Genomic DNA, 22,592 nt, shown 5'->3' on the forward strand with positions numbered 1-22,592 from the left:
ATTCTCAGTTCAGGTTTTGGGTTTGTTTTCAGAAATGAGAAGTCTTAAATCACTTTAAGACTAAGAAGTAATGTGTTTTTGATACATATAAATGTGCATCAACATCTATTCTAATTAAAAACACTTGATAATCGTTTACAAGTGCAAGATTTCAGGAATGCAGAATTAATTTAAATAACTAGTGGATTATTATTATAACTTGAACATTCCAGCATATGCTCTGAAATGATTATCATTCATTCCTTTATTTAGATCTTCTAGATACTTTTAGTGATTACATTAGGGATAGCCAACTCCCTGGGCTAATTTGAAACATAGGAATGTATGATACTTGCATATTCATTTCAGTATGGAACCTTCTGAAAATCTCCTTCTTTGGACTGAATTTTTTACTTCAAGCTTTTCTCTTTTTTTGCCCTCGGTAAGCTGTAAAAGCTTATTTTTGATAACCTAGTTTGCTTTTTCATACCGTTTTCCTTAATAAAAACGTGTAGCTGGGCGTGGTGGCTCACTCCTGTAATCCCAGCACTTTGGGAGGCCGAGGCAGGCGGATTACCTAAGGTCAGGAGTTCAAGACCAGCCTGGCCAACATGGTGAAACCCCGTCTCTAATAAAATACAAAAATTAGCCAGGCATGGTGGCGTGTGCCTGTAATCCCAGCTACTACAGAGGCTGAGGCAGAAGCTCTTGAACCCAGGAGGCAGAGGTTGCAGTGAGCTGAGACTGCGCCATTGCACTCCAGCCTGGGTGACGAGCAAAACTCCGTCTCAAAATAAATAAATAAAAACGTGTAGCCATATCCACATACATTAAAATGTAAGCAAATAAAAACAGAGTTCTCCCAGAAAAGTTTACAATTTAAAATTCACCATGTTTCAATATTCAACGGGAGATGCAAACTACAGTAAAAAAAAATTTTTAGGAAATTAGAATGCTTGTGGACATAGCTCACAAGTATTTGAATTGCTGCTGGGAGACAGTAATGTAGCAATTACTTCTTTTGAAATAAACTAGATCTGTGCTGTTCAAAGAGTCAATAGCCACGTAAGGCTAGAGTATCTGAAATGTGGCTAGTCTGATTGGAGATATACTGTCACACTGGATTGTGAAGACAGAGTAAAAGAAATGCAAAATATCTAATCAGTAATTGCTTTATGTTGATTACATATTGAACTGATAATATTTTGGACAAATTGGGTCAAATACTAAAATTTCATGTTTATTAATATGGCTACTTAAAAACGTGAAATTTCTCATGTCCTCACATCAAGACTGGAAAAAAAATTTTAAATTACATCTGTGTCTTGCATTCTATTTCTGTTGGACATCGCTGCTATAGAGCTGAAACAACTCTTGGCGTCTGAGAAATGTTTGTTTGGATCTGGACTGGAGGGGAGGGCTGTACACAGCAACAATCAGTTACCTAGTTACCTGTTGGTTGAGGTCAGCGCCCGTTTGCAGCTGCCAGAGAAGAAAGCAAGCAAGGCCGCTTCCTGCGGCTAAGTGGACAGGCGACTGCTCGCAGGGATCCGGGGGTGCGTTGACCGAGGCTCCTGTCTCCAGCAAATGCTTCAGACCATCCACCTGCGGGAAGACAACAGATCCAGCACCTCTCTCACCTTTGTCCAGTCCCGCGCCCCTCCGGGCTGGAAATCTCGCCCTTCACAACCAGCTCTGACCAGGCGAGACCAGGCAGCGCCCAGTGGTCAGTCCCCGCGTTCCCGAGAAGACGCGTCTGGAAACTTGAGCCTGCAGGACAAAAGCTCACCTCGGGGTTGCAATCCAGCAACAGCATTTCCCGCCTAAGGCAGATGACAAGAGTCCTTGGAAGTGCAGAGCGGTGGGACGCTTGCCGCACCGCGACAGGTAAGAGTGCGCACGCCGGTCCCAGCACGGGAGAATTTAAAGACCGCTGGGACTTGCGGGCCGGCCCAGGGCAGCCGCGCCCCAGCTCCGGTTGCGCCAGAGCAGTCTAATCCCCAACCACCTGGACCCGGTCCAGCCCCGCTAAGGCCGCACGTACACAAACACTGGCACGTGGAGCTCGGCGCCGGGGGCAGGATGGGGGGGGCGGGCACGCGAGGCCATCCGCCGATTGGCCAGCTGCGGATGCGCCAGGCCCTCCCACCTCGGGGCGGGGCCCTCGGCCGCCCCACGGTGCCTCAGCGCGCGTGTGCAGGGTAAGTCAGTGGGCGTGGACGGACGGGAACCCGGGCGGGAGGGGTGCCGCGGCCGCCATGAGGCGCGCTGAGTTTGACACGTCTCCCGGTAGTGCTCCCGCCCTTTAATCCTTCCGGAGAAGCGGGAGTTTCGGCCGCAGGTTTTGGCTCTGCCGGCGTGCACGTAACCAGGAAACAGGGAGCCGCGCGCAGAAGCCGCTGTGCACGGCGCTGCTGCCGCCTCGGCGCCGGGGAACGCAAGTTGCTTCATCTCGCGCGCCGTCGCCCGCCTCCCAACCCGGGAAGTGAAGGCAGGGACCGCGAGCGCGAATTCGAGGGGATGGCTGTCCCGAGCGGCAACGGCCGAGCCCGGCCCCCGCAGGGATCCTTGTGGAGGAGCCCTCGGGGAGAGGCCGCAGCACGCTGGGGCCGTCACGCCGGTCCACGCCGGGCTCTCCTCACGGGAGAGCGACCTCGGACGCGTGCGATTCGGACCCGCGAGGCTGGTGATGGCGCCCCCCTGCCCCGCGGGTGCTGCCGGGCGTGCGTCACTGCTTTTGTAGAACATGACCTGACTTCCGATGGCTGCCGCTGACGTCAGAGCTGCTCCCTACACTCTCCCTAAGCGCTTTTCCAGAACTGTCTACGTAGACACCAAAGCTGCAGCCTAGTGGTTTCTTTTCCCCTACATTTTTAATGATTCCCTTCTGTTGATGCCTTTGAAAGCACGGAGGAATAAATACGTTTGTTATTGTGCAATTAGAAGACAAGCTCGTGCTTGTCCTCTAAAGATAAGTGGTCTTTTCATTCTAATTTTTGTTTTGTAGTAAGAGCCATAAAATTTGCAATCGCAAGTTTATGTTGTTAGTTACCCAAGGGGTGGTTTTAAGCATTTTTATTCATATGAATGTTTGAACATAAATGTGTGTTCAAATATATAGAATCGTTCTTACATATTTTTAATACTTAAACTATTCGCAATACCTTTTAATGATTTTTTTTTTTTTTTTTTTTGAGACGGAGTCTCGCTCTGTCGCCCAGGCTGAAGTGCGGTGGCGCGCGATCTCGGCTCACTGCAAGCTCCGCCTCCCGGGTTTACGCCGTTCTCCTGCCTCAGCCTCCCGAGTAGCTGGGACTACAGGCGCCGCCATCTCGCCCGGTTAGTTTTTTGTATCTTTTAGTAGAGACGGGGTTTCACCGTGTTAGCCGGGATGGTCTCGATCTCCTGACCTCGTGATCCACCCGTCTCAGCCTCCCAAAGTGCTGGGATTACAGGCTTGAGCCACCGCGCCCGGCCAATGATGTTTAAAGAATGGCAGTGCAGAGATAACTGCTGTCAGAGAGTTGTGAGGTGATCACGTGTCCATATTGCTAATTTCCCTTTTCTCTTGTTTAAATTCAGTAAGCATTCTTTTTTAAAACACATGCATTGAACCTTCAGGTTTGCACAGAAGTTCATTTTTAGGAATTGCCTTCAAAGAGTATCAGAAACGTTCTTAGGGTTTGAACATAAATATTGCAGTTAGCATATGTAATGGGATATTTGTGTGGTGAAAGTGCCTCTATATTTCATCTATTTTCTTTGAAACAAGATATCTATTCAGTATGCATTAAGTCTGGTAGTTATTTTTTAACTTCCTGTTACATATGTACATTTCATAAGGAAAGGAAATTTTGGGAGTCGTTACAGCTTTTCTCCCTTTAATCACAGCGTACTTGTCCATAGCTCACATTGTTTTCAGAAAAAAAAGTTATATCTCAGCTGGATATCTGACTTATCCTTAGTAATGGGCCTAGAAACTATAAACTGAGCAAAGCTTTCAATGCACAAAAACAGGATTGTCAGGCCTCTGAGCCCAAGCCAAGCAAGCCATCGCATCCCCTGTGACTTACACATATACACCCAGATGGCCTGAAGTAATCACAAAAGAAGTGAAAATGCCCTGCCTCGCCTTAACCGATGACATTTCACCACAAAAGAAGTGAAAATGTCCAGTCCTTGCCTTAAGCGATGACATTATCTTGTGAAATCCCCTTTCCTGGCTCATCCTGGCTCAAAAAGCTCCCCCCACTGAGCACCTTGTGACCCCCACTCCTGCCTGCCAGAGAACAACCCCCCTTTGACTGTAATTTTCCTTTACCTACCCAAATCCTATAAAACGGCCCCACCCTTATCTCCCTTCGCTGACTCTCTTTTCGGACTCAGCCCGCCTGCACCCAGGTGAAGTAAATAGCCATGTTGCTCACACAAAGCCTGTTTGGTGGTCTCTTCACACGGACGCGCATGATAAGGATAAGTACATTTGGGGGACAATATCTTACTGGCAAGTAACGGGTTTCACCAGGCCTGTAGCAGGTGGGATCAGTATTCTAAAAAGGAAGATGATCTAAGATGCATATTCAGTAGGCGTTCTCCTGAGCAGTGCTAGTTCCGCATGTGTTAATTGCTGGTTGATGTGTTTCCAGAACGAGTATGCCATTCACAGCGAGTGTTAAAAAAAAAAAAAAAAAAAAGTTGGATGATGAGTAAGTGACCAAATAAATGAGAGGTGTGTGGGCGGAATCTTGAGGGTAGGAGTTTGCTAAGTAGTCCAGGAAGGGAAGAGTATTTCTAAGAAGTGTAAAGTATCTTCCAGTATGGAGAGCACTGTATGTGGTTCAGTCTGGGGGCAGTGTGTGATCCACATACAGCAGTGATGTGAAATAGGCTGACAAATGAGAAAGTATTAACCACTAACGTCTATTCTAGTTTATTATATTACAAATTGACATTAATTGAGCACTTGTGCCTCAAGACTAACGCTCATAGGTATTATCTGCATTTTATAGAAGAGGAAATTGAGGCTTAGGGAGGTCCATTAACTTGTCATGTTTATTAGGAGGTAAATCAGGGATCTGAACTCAGTTTGACTCCAGAGCCCACATTCTTGTCATACCTATGTGTTTTAAATAATTTTGGTCACCTCTGGTAAATTCAGGCTACTAAGATTGGTTTCTTTAATGCAAACTAAAGTTGTTTTTTTTTTCTTTTCTCTCCTCTGAAACACAGTCTCGCTCTGTTGCCCAGACTGGAGTGCAGTGGCGTGATTTCAGCTCACTGCAACCTCCGTCTCCCCGGGTTCAAGCAATTCTTGTGCTTCAGCCACCCAAGTAGCTGGGCTTACAGCTGTGCACCACCACGCCCAGCTAATTTTCATATTTTTAGTAGAGACGGAGGTTTCACTATGTTGCCCAGGCTGGTCTCAAATGCCTGACCTCCAGTGATCCACCTCCTTTGGCCTTCCAAAGTGTTGGGATTACAGGCGTGAGCCACCACGCCTGGCCGCGAAAGAGTCTTCAGAGAAAATTATTGTAATCCATAGAAAAACAACTCTTTTATTTAATATTGACTGTTGGTGTAGCCTTGTTCCTGGCATTGAATCTCCCGCAATACTAAACCTAGTACTTCCTATTCAAGTAATTACTCTTGAGGGCCGGGCGTGGTGGCTCACGCCTGTAATCCCAGCACTTTGGGAGGCTGAGGCAGGCGGATCGCCTGAAGTCAACAGTTCGAGACCAGCATGGCCAACATGATGAAACCCCGGTCTCTACTAAAAATACAAAAAATTAGCTGGGTGTGGTGGCGGGTGCCTGTAATCCCAGCTACTCAGGAGGCTAAGTAGAGAATCACTTGAACCTGGGAGGTGGAGGGTGCAGTGAGCTGAGATCACGCCACTGCACTCCAACCTGGGTGAAAGGGCAAGACTTCATCTCAAAAAAAAGAAAAGTAATTACTCTTGAATAAGTGAATTGTGCCAGGTGAAAATTATTAAAAGTAGTTGCTGGAACCGATAAGCTAATTTTATCTATTTCCTGCTTGCAGTGGTTTTCCTGTTAAACACTGGAAAAACATTACCAAAAGGCACAGTATTGAAAGGAGGAGTAATTGAGAATACTTAATTCCTACTTGCCACTATTTTAAAACATTAATTGGATTGTATACGTTTAGTAACGCCATAGAAAACTTTAGCTCTAAAGCCAAGTGAAATAATGTAAAGTAAAACTAAAAATCTCGCCAGATGCAGTGGCTCACGCCTGTAATCCCAACACTTTGGGAGGCTGAGGCAGGCAGATCGCTTGTGGCCAGGAATTCGAGATCAGCCTGGCCTACATGGTGAAACCATCTCTACTAAAAATACAAAAAGTAGCCAGGTATGTGGTACGTGCCTGTAATGCTAGCTACTTGAGAGGCTGAGGTGGGAGAATCACTTGAACCCAGGAGGCAGAGGTTGCAGTGAGCCGAGATTGTGCCACTGCACTCCAGCCTGGGTGACAGAGTGAGGCCTCGTCTCCAAAAATACTGAAAACTAAAAATGCCAGTAGCTAGCCTGGTTTCACATGTATTTTTTAAATCCCTTGAGAATATCGTAACTGTCATGAGCGTCCATGTGAAGAGACCACCAAATAGGCTTTGTGTGAGCAGTAAAGCTTTTTAATCACCTGGGTGCAGGCCGGCTGAGTCCCGAAAAGAGAGTCAGCGAAGGAAGATAAGGGTCGAGCTGTTCTGTAGGATTTGGGTAGGTGAAGGAAAATTACAGTCAAAGGGGGGGTTGGTTCTCGGAGGCAGGAAGTGGGGGTCACAAGGTGGCTCAGTGGGGGAGCTTTTTGAGCCAGGATGAGCCAGGAAAGGGGAATTTCACAAGACAATGGTCATCTCTTAAGGCAAGGACCGGGCATTTCACTTCTTTTGTGGTGGAATGTCATTCAGTTAAGGCGGGGCAGGGCATTTCACTTCTTTTGTGGTGGGAATGTCCATCCGTTAAGCAGGGCAGGCATTTGCACTTCTTTTGTGGTGGAATGTCATCAGTTGAAGGCCGGGCAGGGCATTTGCACTTCTTTTGTGGTGGAATGTCATCAGTTAAGGCCGGGGCAGGGCATTTGCACTTCTTTTGTGGTGGAATGGTTCATCAGTTAAGGCGGGGCAGGGGCATTTGCACTTCTTTTGTGATTTCTTCAGTTACTTCATGCCATCTGGGCGTATGCGTGTAAGTCACAGGGGACGCGATGGCTTGGCTTGGGCTCAGAGGCCTGGCAGTAACACCAAAGCATTGAAGTAATACGCATCAGGCATTTCCGAATACGATGTCTTAATTGTTTATTGCCAGCCAGGCACCCATGGTAGATCAATGTTGACCAGTCCACTGAGTCTTAGAGGTAACAATATTTTTATTAATAATGATACTATGGCAATAATACTTCTATCGTTCATACACTGAAGGTGATAATATCATTCCAAATGTGACAGCTTTTCAAAGATAGAAGCTTATAGCCAGATCTAGAATTTCAGTAGATTTTTATTTTAAAGTTTTTTTTAAAACATCTACAGATTTAAGATGAATTAATTAATCAAATATAATTCTGGCCTTCATTGGCCACTGTCAAGAAATCCATGACCCTAATGATTGTAAAAACGGAAGGATTTCTCACAAATTCTTCTTCCTCTTTAACATAAATTCTTCCAGCCTTGATAACTCAAACTTCTTGAGGAAGGTGATAAATTGTGTAGTTATTCTAAACAACGGCTGCAACAAGACACTGTGGCGAAATGAAAAGACAAAGTATAGTTATCCTCTTTTGATGATGTTTACTTTCCTGAGAGCCTGTAATCAGAAGGGATCCAGTGGTCTCAATGGTTAAAAAAAAAAAAAGTGTCCACTTCTTCACTGTTGTGATAAGAACTTGGAGAACTTGAAAGGTATTTCATATTTTTGTTATTTCTGCTCCTGGTTATATATTCTTTCAATGAAATGTGGAAATTACATGTGATGAATTTATAGAATTACATGAAGTAGAGAAAAAGGTAGAAAGTTAGTCCTTAATATCAAACCGATAGATGGAGGGAACCAGGTTTCTTATTGTTGGAGAGGGAAGTTACAGATAAGTAGAAGGCTAAAATGAGCCATGTAGTAATGCGTATGTCCAAAATGTCATTAATAATTCATAGTTAGCTGAATATAGATTCAGATGGAGAGAAGCAGCAATAATTATAGATGTGTGTGTATGCATGGGTTATATGTGTACATATGTCGTAGCTCTGCCTGCTGTGAGGACCTAAAGCAGTGACACCCCAGTAAAAATGAACACACCCAGTACCCAGATCTGGGTTTCTAATGCCATTCTCTAGTAAAAGAAACCAGGGCTCCTTGCAGAAATTGCTGATTCTAGGGCTGGGGCAGGGAAAATACAAGCTGAGCCTAGAGCGCCGTGTATACCAGAACAAGGAAGAAAATACTCAGAAAGCAGAAGGATGGGCCGTGTCAAAGGGACCCAGGAGCCAACCTGAAAGAGCTCCCAGTGGACAAAACTGGAACAAACTCATGTACTATTGGATTATAACTCAATAAATAGTTATCCATGAGTCTATACTGACGTAAACAACTGAATGAATGAATAAGTAAATGGGAGATGGGAGACAGAACACAATGCTTCTTTACAGAAGAATTTCAAATACTTAATGTAGATTTCAAATACTTAATTTCAAATACTTAATGAAGATGAATTCTGCCTCCAATGCCTTCTTGAATGTGGGCTACACATAATGACTTGCTTTCAAAAAGTGCAGTATGGGAAGGGGGAAAATAAGTAACTTTACAATAGAGAAGCTTATTGGATGCTGCCGTGGCCAGGTAATTGTTAACATCCTCAGTGGAAAGTCCTGCTGACGATGTGATGGTTGACACGATGTGATGAGAAGGCCACTTCACCTCTTTGGTATTCTTCCCCAAACCCATAGCCCAGTCTAATCATGAGTAAAACAGATGAACGTTGATTGGGGGCATTCTATAGGATACACAGCTAATATTCCTCAAAACTGTCAAGGTTATGAAAAACAAGAAAACTTTAAGAAACTGCCACAGACCAGAAGAGGCTCAGGAGACATGCTGACTGGTAATAGTGTGGTGACTTGGATGGGATCCTGGCACAGCAAAAGGACTTTAATGGAGAGATCAGTAAAATCCTAATGAAGTATACAGTTTTAGGTAACTCACGAACCAATGTTGGTTTCTTAGTTGTGGCAAACATACCATAATAATGTCATGTTGACAGTGGGGGAAATTGAGGGGACACTGGTATTTTTGCAACTTTTCTGTACATCTCAAATTATTGTAAAACATAAAGTGTACTTCAAAAAAGAGGAATTGAGGCCAGTTGAAGCTCTCACAGTGGCAGAGTTCTCATAGCTGTTTGGTCTGCTCATCCAACACACTTCATTTCCTCATAAGACATGCTGACTGCCCATTGCCCTGCCCACTGGGAGGCCATAGGCATTCTCTAGAATGTCAGTCGCTTGGGCTCACACCAGTTGAACTGTATGCTTACCAAGTCCGTTTTTCCACACCTGTAAGGATTATTATAAAATGTAATTCAATTAAATATTTTTTCTTTTTTTGAGACGGAGTTTTGCTCTGTCACCCAGGCTGGAGTGCAGTGGCACCATCTCAGCTCACTGTAACCTCTGCCTCCTAGGTTCAAGCGATTCTTCTGCCTCAGCCTCCCTAGTAGCTGGGACTACAGGCATGCGCCACCACGCCCAGCTCATTTTTTTGTATTTTTAGTATAGACAGGATTTCACCATGTTGGTCAGGCTGGTCTTGAACTCCTGACCTCAAATGATCCGCCTGCCTCGGCCTCTCAAAGTGCTGGGATTACAGGCGTGAGCCATCCTGCCTGGCCTCAATTAAATATTATGTAACTGATGAGATATGAGTAAGACATGAGAGCTTGTTTTTAAGAAAATGAATGCTTTCACAGTCAAGTCACTATGGAAAATTGTTTTGAAGTAGATGAGAATATTAAGAAAACTAAAAGATGGGGGAAAGAATTCTGTATTTGGATTGTTTATGGGCATTTTAAAATTTATACTCCATTTTAAAGAAACCTAATCTGGAATTCTTATGCCCATGGTTTATGCAAGACAACGCTAAATTCTCACAGTTGAACACTAGTTAAATCACTTCTGGCCCTAAATGAAAAGATTGGGAAATAACTAATTTTTTTTACACGTTTTGAGTGTAAAGTGCACATGGCATTTTTGGACACTCTTTTATTAATCTCCACTGTCATTCTTGTTTGACCTCCTGCCACTCCCAAGAATGCCAGGTTCGAGGGCTCCTAACGTGTTTACTGTGCAGTCTGTTTCTCTCACTTAAAGAATATAAGGACCATAGATGAACAGATACTAAGGTTGTCAGAAATTTGTATTACCGATTGCACCTGCGTAAAATTGGATAACTAAAAATGATTTACTTGATGATTTGAGACACTCAAAAGTTTGAAACTCAGTTGTTGTTTTTTTAATGAAGGTCATTTAAAGTGCCTGGAAAATGTAAAATACTAGATATATACTCTGAATAGAACTTACCTCAGCATCATATATTACATTGTTATTCACTTGTTTTAATTATTATTTTAGGCCAGGCACAGTGGCTCATGCCTGTAATCCCAGCACTTTGGGAGGGTGAGGTGGGTGGATCACAAGGTCAGGAGTTCAAGACCAGTTTGGCCAACATAGTGAAACCCGTCTCTACTAAAAAATACAAAAAATTAGCTGGGTATGTTCGCGTGTGCCTGTAATCCCAGCTACTTGGGAGGCTGCGGTGGGAGAATCACGTGAACCTGGGAGGTGGAGGTTGCAGTGAACTGAGATGGCGCCATTGCACTCCAGCCTGGGCAACAGTGCGAGACTCCGTCTCAAAATAAATAAATAAATAAAATAAAAAGGCCAGGCACAGTGGCTCACACCTGCAATCCCTTTGGGAGGCCAAGGTGGGCGGATCATGAGGTCAGGAGATCGAGACCATCCTGGCCAACATGGTGAACCCCTGTCTCTACTAAAAATACAAAAAATCAGCTGGGCGTGGTGGCTGGCACTTGTAATCCCAGCTACTTGGGAGGCTGAGGCAGGAGAATTGCTTGAATCCAGGAGGAGGAGGTTGCAGTGAGCTGAGATTGCGCCACTGCACTCCAACCTGGCGACAGAGCAAGACTCCGTCTCAAAAATAATAATATTATTATTTTATTAGTAAGATTAGCATTTTATACTTTTTCTCCTCTTAGGAACAAAGATTAATTTGAGTAGGATGTTAACACATTTTGACAAATTTGAGTTGTTATAAGGAAATGTTTGTTGTGTAACCTATTTTCCTCATTTGAAGAATATAAAGACAGTAGATGAATACATAGCATACTTTCAGAAAAAGCATTATTTATTTGTATAATTTATCATTTGAAACATTTTCTTTCAACTGCTGTGAGAACACTCTGAGGTAGAGGAAGAAAAAGCTTAAGGTTCATTTTTACTGAACCTGTGTTTACTAGAAGTCCTAGATAGATAGATAGATAGATAGATAGATAGATAGATAGATAGATAACCTAGGTAGGCTTGATAGGTAGGCAGGCTAGGTAGGTTAGGCAGGTTAGGTAGGTAGGTAGGTAGATGATTGATAGGTAGGCAGGCAGATAGATAGGTAGGTAGATAGGTAGGTAGGTAGATAGGTAGGTAGGTAGGTAGATAGGTAGATAGACAGGTAGGTTGGTAGATAGGTAGGTAGATAGATAGATAGATAGATAGATAGATAGATAGATAGATAGATAGATAGATAACCTAGGTAGGCTTGATAGGTAGGCAGGCTAGGTAGGTTAGGCAGGTTAGGTAGGTAGGTAGGTAGATGATTGATAGGTAGGCAGGCAGATAGATAGGTAGGTAGATAGGTAGGTAGGTAGATAGGTAGGTAGGTAGGTAGATAGGTAGATAGACAGGTAGGTTGGTAGATAGGTAGGTAGATAGATAGATAGATAGATAGATAGATAGATAGATAGATAGATAGATAGATAGATAACCTAGGTAGGCTTGATAGGTAGGCAGGCTAGGTAGGTTAGGCAGGTTAGGTAGGTAGGTAGGTAGATGATTGATAGGTAGGCAGGCAGATAGATAGATAGATAGATAAGATAGATAGATAGATGATAGGGCTAGTAAAAGGAAAAGGAAATCTGGGAGCCCAAGATCTTGAGTTATTAGGTAGGCAGAAATAAGACCTTGGACACAGCAATATCAAAGGTTTAATTAATATTGGGAATAAGGATGAGATGTTGCTTGTACAGCAGACTTGATTGCCTTGACCCTCAGGAAACCAGCTTAACGCATTCTCATCAGATCAGAAGAGCACTGCGCTACTCTTACCTCAGACTTCATCTCCTACCACGTGGGATGTGAGAAGCCACCTCCCTAATTTCTGAGTCTGAATCTCTGCCTTACACGCCATGGAACTCCTCCATCATCTGGGTTTCTAGCTGTGCCACAGGCCTGACAATGTTAGCTTAGGTTTAAATTCAGTGAACTTAAGGGGCAGTCTACATACTACAGGGGCATCACCTAGAGCCAGCCTGTCCTTGGCCTACTGCATCGCTTTTCCTGTCGAGGGCCCACCACACAGCCTTTCCACTTCCACGGGACAGTGGGGAAAAGGAGTTAGGGAGGAATCATATCCACCCCTGCCTCAGAACCCGAGGCGGGAGAGAACCTTCAAGACATCGAGACGTGGGAGAAGGCACGGGGCTGGGGGCTGGCTTTTCTAGCTGTGGTGTGAAGAGGCTGCCCACCTCTGCAAGAACCCGTTTTCCAGCGGGGTGGGGACCTTGTGGGGAATATGGAGCTGCTGTAGGCAAGGATAGATAGCCTTATGGCTGTCCATCTGTGGCCAATGGCAGTACATTTGTAACTTCACGACAATATTACAGAAATTTTGAGAAATAGAGAAGAGAAACGTACAGGTCCACAGTCTCTTACTTGCGATTCAAAAATACATGAAGGTCTGAAACGAAATATTTTTATAATTCTTAAGGCAGCAAGATCATCTTACCTGCACACACCTGAGACTTTATTTAGTGTTTATTCCATTTCTTTGTGAACAATACTACATTTTACTGCAGAGATACAATTATGGCAAAAGGGTGCAATTCTAGACCATGCCCAGGTGGTTCTGCAGTAGGGGATACATGTGTTACATGTTATTTGTACGTTGTGTGACAATTCCAAAATCCAAACACGTCTTCATTCTAAAACGTATCTGTTCCCAAGGTTTCAGCTAAGGCATTATACACCTGCACATAATCCACAGTTCAACACAGTGGTTTTTTGTTGGTTTGTTTGTTTTTGAGACTGAGTCTCACTGTTGCCCAGGCTGCAGTGCAGGGGCACAATCTCGGCTCACTGCAATCTCTGCCCCTCGTCTCATGCCTCAGCCTCCCGAGTAGCTGGGATTACAGGCACCCACCACTAGCCCAGCTAATTTTTGTATTTTTAATAGAGACAGGGTTCCACCATGTTGGCCAGGCTGGTCTCGAACTCCTGACCTCAGGTGATCCACCCACCTTGGCCTCCCAAAGTGCTGGGATTACAGGCATGAGCCACTGTGCGCAGCCAACACAATGGATTTGATGTGTTTATACCTAGGGTCTTTTCTCCCCTTGCTGCTTTACTTTTATGTAACAGTAAACATCATGTATGTACATGTCTCCAGGGCATCCAACTGACTCTGTCCTCAGCTCAGTGGCCTTCGTAGTGCTGGTGCCTCAGCTTGTCACCACTAGCTAGTCCTTTCAGTCAGTCCAAAGCAACTACGTTTCTACTGACCCCTCCGTTTATAGGAGTCCCAGGCACTGCTGGACGGTGCAGTCTCCAAGGTCCGGGAGTCACGCTGGGGCGTACCTGTCTCCTATAGCCAAAGGTTTGCCCAGGACTAGTGAGGATGCAGCTTGTGCAAAGACTAAAACACCATCAGGCAGCTTTTCCAAAGCACAGAAATGGCTGGAATCCACCTGCCCCTTGCCCTCAAGAGCTCCGAGGTAGGCTGGAGCCTAGCCTTTTCTCTTGTCCTCTCTGCCCGCCACTTTCTGGGCCTCTTACCGATGCCTGGATTTTTAAAATTAATATTTAAAGTGTTAATAGTTTTCTGCATATAGGTCATAGACACTTATCTGAGGTGATCCCCACATATTTTATATTTTTGTGTTATTGTGAATGAGCATTCCTTGCCCAATGTGCTTTCTCCTTGGCTATGAAAGATATGCTTTTCATTTCTGTCTGCTGATTTCACAGCCTGCCACTTTCCTGAGCTAATCACATCAGACAGCCTTTAAGCTGATCCCTGTGGATTTCCAGAGACCCAATCATCATGTCCAAGAAAGATAATTATGCTTCTTTTTAAAATATATCTTGTTTGTTTTGTGTTTTATTGTTTGTCCAGAACTTCTCAAATGTTACTGCATAATAATGGTGATACGAGGAGTCTTTGTTTTGTTTTTCATTTCAACTAGAATACTGCATTTTCGTCTCTGAACATAACTTCTCTCTGTCTTGCTCTAAATTGAAATCTGTATCTTCCCAGAGAAAGACACAACTTCCCCTGAAGATAAGACTGCAGACACCTTGAGCCTGACAGTATAAGATGATGTTATTTCTACATTTTCTTCCCCCCGAGACAGTGTCTTGCTCTGTCGCCCAGGCTGGAGTGCAGTGGCCTGATCTCAGCTCACTGCAACCTCCACCTCCCAGGTTCAAGCAGTTCTCCTGCCTCAGCCTCCCGAGTAGCTGGGATTACAGGCGCCCACCACCACGCCCGGCTAGTTTTTATATTTTTAGTGGAGACGGAGTTTCACCATGTTGGCCATGCTGGTCCTGAACTCCTGACCTCGTGATCCGCCTGCCTCAGCCTATCAAAGTGCTGGGATTACAGGCGTGAACCACCGCACCCGGCCTGGGATGATGTTACCTTACATGCAGTTTGTCCAGGGACATGGGGAGGTGGGGTGACACGCAACGTTAACGGGGCTGCAGAAGAATACTGTATAAAAGATTTATGTGGTTTCTGTCCAGTGTGGTTCTCATACTCTAGGACAGAGGTCACTGTAGATTTTGGTTGTGACAGATTTTTTTCAATTCTCTTTGTGACCCTGATTTTGTCCATTCTTTTTATGATTTATGCCACACTTGGATGCTGATGAGCAATTATCACATACTTTAAGGAATTCTACTCATGTATTTTACTAGCTGACCTCGGGGGGTATACCAGCCCAGCACGCATTTACAGCTCGAACAGTATCAGCTCCAGCGAGGACCCGGCGGCTGTAACTGCCAACAAGGTTTTCCCCACTGGGAACAGGACAGATAGACGTGTGGGTCCCACACAAACGGCAGGAAGATTTTGACCATATCAGTGTTTCTTAGCCTGTTTTATTTGATCACAGAACACATGGTAAATCGGAGAAAAATAAAATCAAAAGCTACTGGACTCTTTCATCCCGTGCTCGCCACAGCTTATCTGGTCCTAAAACACATCCTGTCTTTCCCCACTTTTCCTCTCTTCAGGGCCTGATGGTGTAAATCTGCCACACCCAAAAGGAAGGGCGTGGGGAAAAAGCACTTTTGTTTTAAACACACAAATGGATGTAGCTGGAAGTGGAGGGGCGGTGCGGGGAGGGCGCGGAGCGGGAAGAACAGAAAGCTACTCCCTGAATCAATAGTGTCGTTTGAGATCTCAGTAATAGTTATTCTCTTCTAATTTTTCATCATATATGTGTAGATGGTGTTTCCAATTACTATATGAACACTATGGGGTTTTTAAAAACTATTAGGCAATAGTACTGAAAGGAAAAATAACAGTAAACGTGCAGGTTGGAGGGTTTGCCAGGGAGGCTGATTTGTCTCTGTTTTCGGGGGCACTAGGAACATTATCTAGTATGACAGGAACTTCAGTATTGAACCTCAATTTTAAAAGAACTTTAAATACAGTTATTCATTATTTCATTTCAACACTGGATTAGGCCAACTATTAAGTGTAAAAGAGCCAGTCAGAAGTATCAGCAAATACAATTCAATTAATTAAAAAAACCCAGAAACTTTAAACACTTGGCCCATTGAAAGTTAAATGCAATGTCTAGGCTCATATTTATATGACATAGTCTAGGGTGCTGTTTTAGTCTGTTCCTCCTTCTATAACAAAATTCCTTAGATTGGGTAATTTATAAACAACCGAAATTGATTTCTCATAGTTCTGGAGGTTGGGAAGTCCAAAATCAAGGCACTGGCAGTTTCAGTGTCTGATGAGAGTTCACTGTCTGCTTCCAGGACAGTGCCTTGTTGCGTCCTCACACGGCAGAAGGCAGAATGGCAAAAGGGTGAGCTGTCTCCCTCTAACCCTTCCGAAGGGCACAAATCCCATCCTTAAGAGCAGAGCCCTCGTGGTCCAGTCACTCCCTGGGGCTCCACCTCTTAATACCATCACCTTAGGGGGTAAAGTAGCAACGTGAACTTTGGAGGGACACACACTGTAAGCATAGCAGGTACTGTGTCAGGACTAGGACTCAGCATAGAGTTGTACTCATGGGCAACAGTTATTACAGCAAAGGAATACACAACAAGATTAGCAACAACAACAAAGGCACAGGTGGAATCCGAAGAAACCCACACCCAGGCTTACGTTCTCTCTCTTCCATGAGGAAAGACACAGCGCATCTGCCTGTCTCCAGTGGTGAAGAATGCAGGGACGTGTGCACAGTGTCTGTCCCTGAGGAAGCCCAGGAGAGATGTTTTTGCTGGGGGCAAATCATGTAGGCGTCCTCTGCCTCGCAGCTACCACAATGACAGAATCCCACAAGGAAAGCAGATACTCACCACAGATCACATTGTTTGTGCAGCAGTTGAAACACAGCAAAACCAGTCTTACCAGTTAGGGAATGGAAGTGCCAAGTTCCTGATGTCAGCCAAATGCCAGCCTTGCCAGCATGCCCTTCTAAAGATGGCAGCCTCGGGCCTGCCGTGTTCACTGTTTTCTGCATAGGTACACAACCCACAAATGACACTAACATACTTAAAACACATTTCGCAGCAGTAGTGTGTTTTTGGAGATGGGGTCTCGCTCTGTCACCCAGACTGGAGTGCAGTGGCACAATCATAGCTCACTGCAGCCTCAAACTCCTGAGCCCAAAGGATCGTCCCACCTCAGCCTCCTGAGTAGCTGGGACTGTAGGTGTGCACCACCACACCTGGCTAATTTTTTTATTTTTAATTTTTTTGGAAGGACAGGGCCTCACTATGTTGCCCTGCCTTGTCTTGAACTTGTGGCCTCAAGTGATCCTCCCACCTTGATCTCCCAAAGTTCTGGGACTACAGGAATGAACCACCACACCCAGCCTGAATACAATTAGAGGGTTCAGAGCACAAAGTTTAAATGCAAAGTTGCCTATAAAAGATGTAATATACATACTTCAAAACACAACTACTGAGGTGGAAGTATAACAAATGATGAGGGAAGAATGATCTTTTCAACAAACAGGTACTGGGCAAATGGATATCCACATACAAAAGAATTAATTTGGACCTTTCCCTCATATATAGAATGAACTCAATGGATCAAAGACCTAAATGTAAGAGTAAATATAAGACTCTTAGAAGAAAACACAGGGGTTAACCTTCATGACCTTGGATTAGGCAATGGTTTATTTTAGATGTGACACCTAAAACACAGGCAAGAAAAGAAAAAATAGAAAAACTGGACTGCATTAAAAATAAAATGGTTTTCAGATCAAAAGAAACTATTAAAGAAAAAAATCCACACATTGAGAAAAAATTATAAATTATATATCTGCTATGAGACTAGTATGTAAAATATATAAATAACTATTATAACCCAACTGGAAAATGGGCAAAGGCTTTGAATAGACATTTACAAATGCAGATGCAAAATGGGTAAGAAGCACAGGAAAAGATGCTCAACATGATTTTTCATTAGAGAAATGCAAATCAAAACAACAATGAGATAGCACTTCACATCCACTCAGATGGCGATAATAAAGATGGGCAACAAAAGTGTCGGTGAGGATGTAGAACCTTATACACTGTTGGTAGGGATGTGAAATGGTACAGCCCCTTTGAAATACAGATTGGCATTTTCCCCAAATGTCAAACATAGAATTACCATACGACCCAGCAATTCCACTCCTAGATACATACCCAAGAGAACTGAAAACATATAGCCTCACAAAAACTAGTACACAGATGTTTGTTGCAGCATTATTCATAACAGGCCAAAGCTGGAAACAATCCAAGTGCTTATCAACTGATGAACAGATTTTTTAAAAATGTGGTATATCCATATAATGAAATGTTAATCATCCATAAAAGGAATGAAATATTGATACATGCAACAAAGGACATGAATGTTGTAAACATTATGCTAAGTTTAAGAAGCCAGACATAAAAGACCACGTGTTCTATGATTCCATTTATATAGAATATCCAAAATAAGCAAATCCGTAGAGACAGAAAGTGGATTAGCACTTGCCAGGAATCAAAGGGGTGAGGAGAATGGGGAGTGGCTGCCGATGCTACAGGTTTCTTCTGGATGATGAAAAGGTTTTGGAATTCCATAATGGTAATGGTTGCACAACTTTGTAATTATGTTAAAAACCTCTGAATTGTACATTTTAAAAGGGTGAATTTTATGGTATGTGAATTATATCTCAATTTGTAAAAAGTGTAACAAGTGGATTAACATAAATGTTAATTCAGGAAATCAGAAGTATAAAGATGCAGGATGAGCCATACAATAATTTCCTCACATTCTTCTGAAGAACAGACTGAAGCCCCCCAAAACAGCAGTAGTTTCCTGTCCCTCTTTGGAAATAGCCAGGACTCTTCAGCCTGAATTAGAGGCTGTCTCATACTTGTCACAGTCAGGACAACTGAAAACTTTTTACTAGGACTCCTGATAAGTCAGCCTAATGGAATGGATGCTTTATATTCAGAATTCAAATGAACCAAGCAGTCTTTCCATAAATTACTCAAACTACCAGAAATCTAAACCAGCAATTAATTTAAAAAGGGATTTTGTGCCCAATCACTTGGAAACTATTTGGCAGTATCTACAAAAGCTGACTATGCATACTCATTGATCCAGTAACTACTACTACAATGTTTATCCCCAACAAAAATATGTACAAATTTTCAGGAAAAAGCAGGCACAAGAATGTTCCTAATAGTCCAAAACAGAAGCTACCCAAAGTCCATCAAGTAGAAAAGATAAATTGTGATATATTCACACCATGTAATACAACAATATGAAGGAAAAAAAATTACAACTAACACAACAAAATGGATGAATCAATGTCAAGGGAAAGAAGCTAGACACAAAATATTACACACTGTATGATTCCATTTATATAGTGTAAAAAACAAGAAAAAGTAACTTGTGCCATTACAGGTGCATATAGGATTTACACTTGAGTTCATGTAGTGACCAGAAGGGAATACAACAGGACTTCTAAAGTGCTGATAAGGATCTCTTTCTTGATCTGAGAGCTAGTTACATGGATGTGTCTGGCTTGTGAAAATTTATCAAGCTGTAAACTTATATATACATTTCTGTATCTTTCGTTTACTTCAGTAAACAGTTTTTAAATGGATTGCTTTAACAGCAGACTAGATGTGGCTAAAGAGAGAATTAATAAAAAGGGAGAGGTTACTGAAGAGATTACCCAGAGTGTGTCAGAGAGAAAATAAAACAGATGGAAAATCTGAAAGGCAAACTTAAGAGACATGAGGAGAAGGTCTTATCAAAATGCTGGAGAGAAAAATGAAATAGACTGGGGCCTCTGAAGAGCATGGTGGGTTGACTTGTGTTTCCAGCCAAAGATACACCTGAGTCCTAACTTCTGAAACCTGTGAATGTGAACCTCTTTGGAAATAGGATATTTTACATGTAATCAAGTTAAGAGGAAGTCATGTTGGATTAGGGTGGGTGCCAACTCCAATGACTGGTGTCCTTATAAGAGGGAGGAGAGAACACACAGAGATACAGGAGACATGAAGGGAAGGCCATGTAAACACAGAGGCAGAGGTTGAGTTGCGCAGCTACAAGCCTAGGAACATCAGACATCACCAGCAACCACTAGAAGCTGGTGGGGGATGCTTAGGATGATTTTTCCCGAGGGCCAGAGGAAGCATGGCCCTGCCAACACGTTGATTTTGGACTTCTAGGCTCCAGAACTGTGAGAGAAGAAATTTCTGTTCTTTTAAGCCACAAAGTTTTTGATATTTTGTTTTAGCAGCTCTAGGAAACTAACACAAATAAATTATCCCTGAGAATGAGAGCTAATAAAAGATACCAATCCAAGACAGGAAGCTCAAAATTCCCAAAACATAATCAGTATCTAGTCAATCTAATAAATACCCAGTAAATCCATCAAAAAGGCAATACAATAAAAAATGAAAGGTGAATAAGGTAGATGGAGTGAAAGTACAAAATAAGAAATAATTTCAATTCAGTGGTAATTAAAATAAATGTAAAAGAGCTAAATGTTCTGGTAATATTCAAAGATTATCAGCTTAGGTATAAACAACACATCAACAAATCTAAATGTATGCGATTTATGAGACACGCCTGAAATACGAACTACAAATCAACAACACAACCCAAAGGCAAAAAGACTTAAACATTTAAGAGAAAAGATGAATGACCAAGAAACATATGCAAAAGCAGCTTGTGGGGAGGATAGGGGTGCTTGGGTGGGGGTGGCAGGTGGGAGGAATGGGTGGAAATGTGTGGAAGGAAATGGGTGGAAATCACACAGGGGTGTACAAGAGACTTAAAGATAACATGATTTTAAGAAATTGAGCGACAGCATGATGAAACCCTGTTTCTACTAAAATACAAAAAAAATTAGCTGGGTGTGGCGGCATATACCTGTAGTCCAGCTACTCAGGAGGCTGAGGCAGGGGAATGGTATGAACCCTGGAGGCAGAGGTTGCAGTGAGCCGAGATTGTGCCACTGCATTCCAGCCTGGGCAACAGAGCGAGACTCCATCCCTAAAAAAAGATAGTGACAGGTACTTGGATGTTAATTGTATAGTTGTTATTCATTCTTTATTTATATATCTGAAAATTGTTTGTATCTATTCAACATTTAATTTTTTAAACTTGAAAAGTTAAATACAAGTTTTCAACATTATGATAAGTCTTGCTTAATCATTCCTCACTCGTATGCACCTCTTTTTAGTTACGAGGACCTGGTTTATTCCAAACACTTCTCTCTTTTCCATGAGTTTTCAAGAAGTTAATCATTTCTTGATACTTCCATTCTGATTCTAATATCTGCTCATCATAACCACAGAGGAGTCATAACTTGTCTGAATCTTTGAGGAAATAGTCATTCATTTTCTTCCAGCCCTCAGGAGGCGGCTCTAGTCTGTAGTTCTGCTTGACCCTGCTAATTGTCAGAGAAGCAGATCTAATGTTCCTTCTCTCTATAGAATCCCTACTCTCAGGTCGTTCTTCCCTTCCTGCCACTAAGCATTTTCAATAACGTTATTCATCAATAACATTATTCAATAACAGCTAACTTTAGTCCTGTTCGCAATATCAAACATTTCACATACTGTTGCTTCTCAACTTTTTGGTCAAGATCAAGTATAATATCTATTCTTATCAATTTAATATCTGATCCATCCTCTATCTGAAGACAAGAGATTAAATGCATTTTTGGAGCAGGGAGATACAATAGGAGCTTGCTCCAACCCCACACATGGACATGGTATTGCAGTACCTCCTAGAACGCTGCGCCTTCCCTGCTCCAAAAACCATTCACATACTAGACCATGCACAATATGCTCTAACATGTTATGGGAAGGAGAGTTATCCTTTATTATGCCAGCTGTAGAAAGATAAGAATAAATATATTTTCCTCCATATGTCCATTGTCTTAGGTTTACTTCCCCAGAAGCAGAGTTCCTATTGGGATTTTTGTTCAAGTGTATACCAGGGGGTGGTCTCAGGAGAGCAGTGCAGGAGACATGCTGAGCAAGAATGTGGGCTCAGGTAGAAACCAACTTCATTCTGACCTCACAGAGCACAATTACACTACCAAATTTATCTCACCTTGAGGCTAAGGGGTGTCAGCACTGTACAGAGTCTGCAATGCTACCCTACTTAACAACTAACAAGCCAGCCTGTTTCATCAATGCTGGCAGAAGACACAAGACTCTTGGATTAGAAACAAATGACTTTCTCTTACTTATAGCAGAAGCCATAACCAGAGTGTCAGCATGATGGTTGAGCCAGTTCTCCCTGCCCCCCAGTACCCACAGAGATGACACAGAGGGCCCATTATGGATTCCCGCACGCTCTGTGGGCTGCGTTATAACAGAGGAACACGGCGTTATAGCGGAGGAAGACGGCGTTATAGCGGGGGGAGATGGCATTATAGCAGGGGAACACGGCGTTATAGCGGGGGAAGACGGCGTTATAGCGGGGGGAGATGGCGTTATAGCGGGGGAAGGACGGCGTTATAGCGGGGGAAGGACGGCGTTATAGCGGGGAACACGGCGTTATAGCGGGGGAA

The 22,592-nt window shown here is 43.2% G+C and overlaps 2 protein-coding genes across 9 annotated transcripts in view; one reads left to right on the forward strand and one right to left on the reverse strand.

Annotated features, from left to right (window-relative positions):
- The window catches only part of ANKRD37 (ankyrin repeat domain 37), a 3,626-nt gene extending 1,593 nt beyond the window's left edge, over positions 1-2,033 (reverse strand). Inside the window, exons 1-2 of one of the 2 annotated variants that reach the window (XM_017862574.1) lie at positions 1,769-2,033; positions 1,432-1,584 (exon numbers count right to left, since the gene is read on the reverse strand). In XM_017862574.1, the coding sequence (XP_017718063.1) occupies positions 1,432-1,584; positions 1,769-1,795 (180 nt within the window). In that variant the 5' untranslated portion in view covers positions 1,796-2,033. The remainder of the gene's footprint in view (positions 1-1,431; positions 1,585-1,768) is intronic. The other variant, XM_017862573.1, reaches the window with a different exon arrangement.
- Positions 1,784-22,592, forward strand: part of LRP2BP (LRP2 binding protein) — a 39,238-nt gene continuing 18,429 nt past the window's right edge. For 2 of the 7 annotated variants that reach the window (XM_017862566.1, XM_017862569.1), the window contains exon 1: positions 1,784-1,866. The gene's annotated coding sequence lies outside the window, so the exon portion shown is untranslated. Of the gene's footprint in view, positions 1,867-2,131; positions 2,181-22,592 lie in introns of those variants that run through there. The other 5 variants (XM_017862567.1, XM_017862564.1, XM_017862568.1 and 2 more) reach the window with 5 other exon arrangements.

The sequence above is a fragment of the Rhinopithecus bieti genome, unplaced genomic scaffold, assembly GCF_001698545.2.
Source record: "Rhinopithecus bieti isolate Rb0 unplaced genomic scaffold, ASM169854v2 scaffold_56174, whole genome shotgun sequence".
In the NCBI taxonomy this organism is placed as follows: Eukaryota; Metazoa; Chordata; class Mammalia; order Primates; family Cercopithecidae; genus Rhinopithecus; species Rhinopithecus bieti.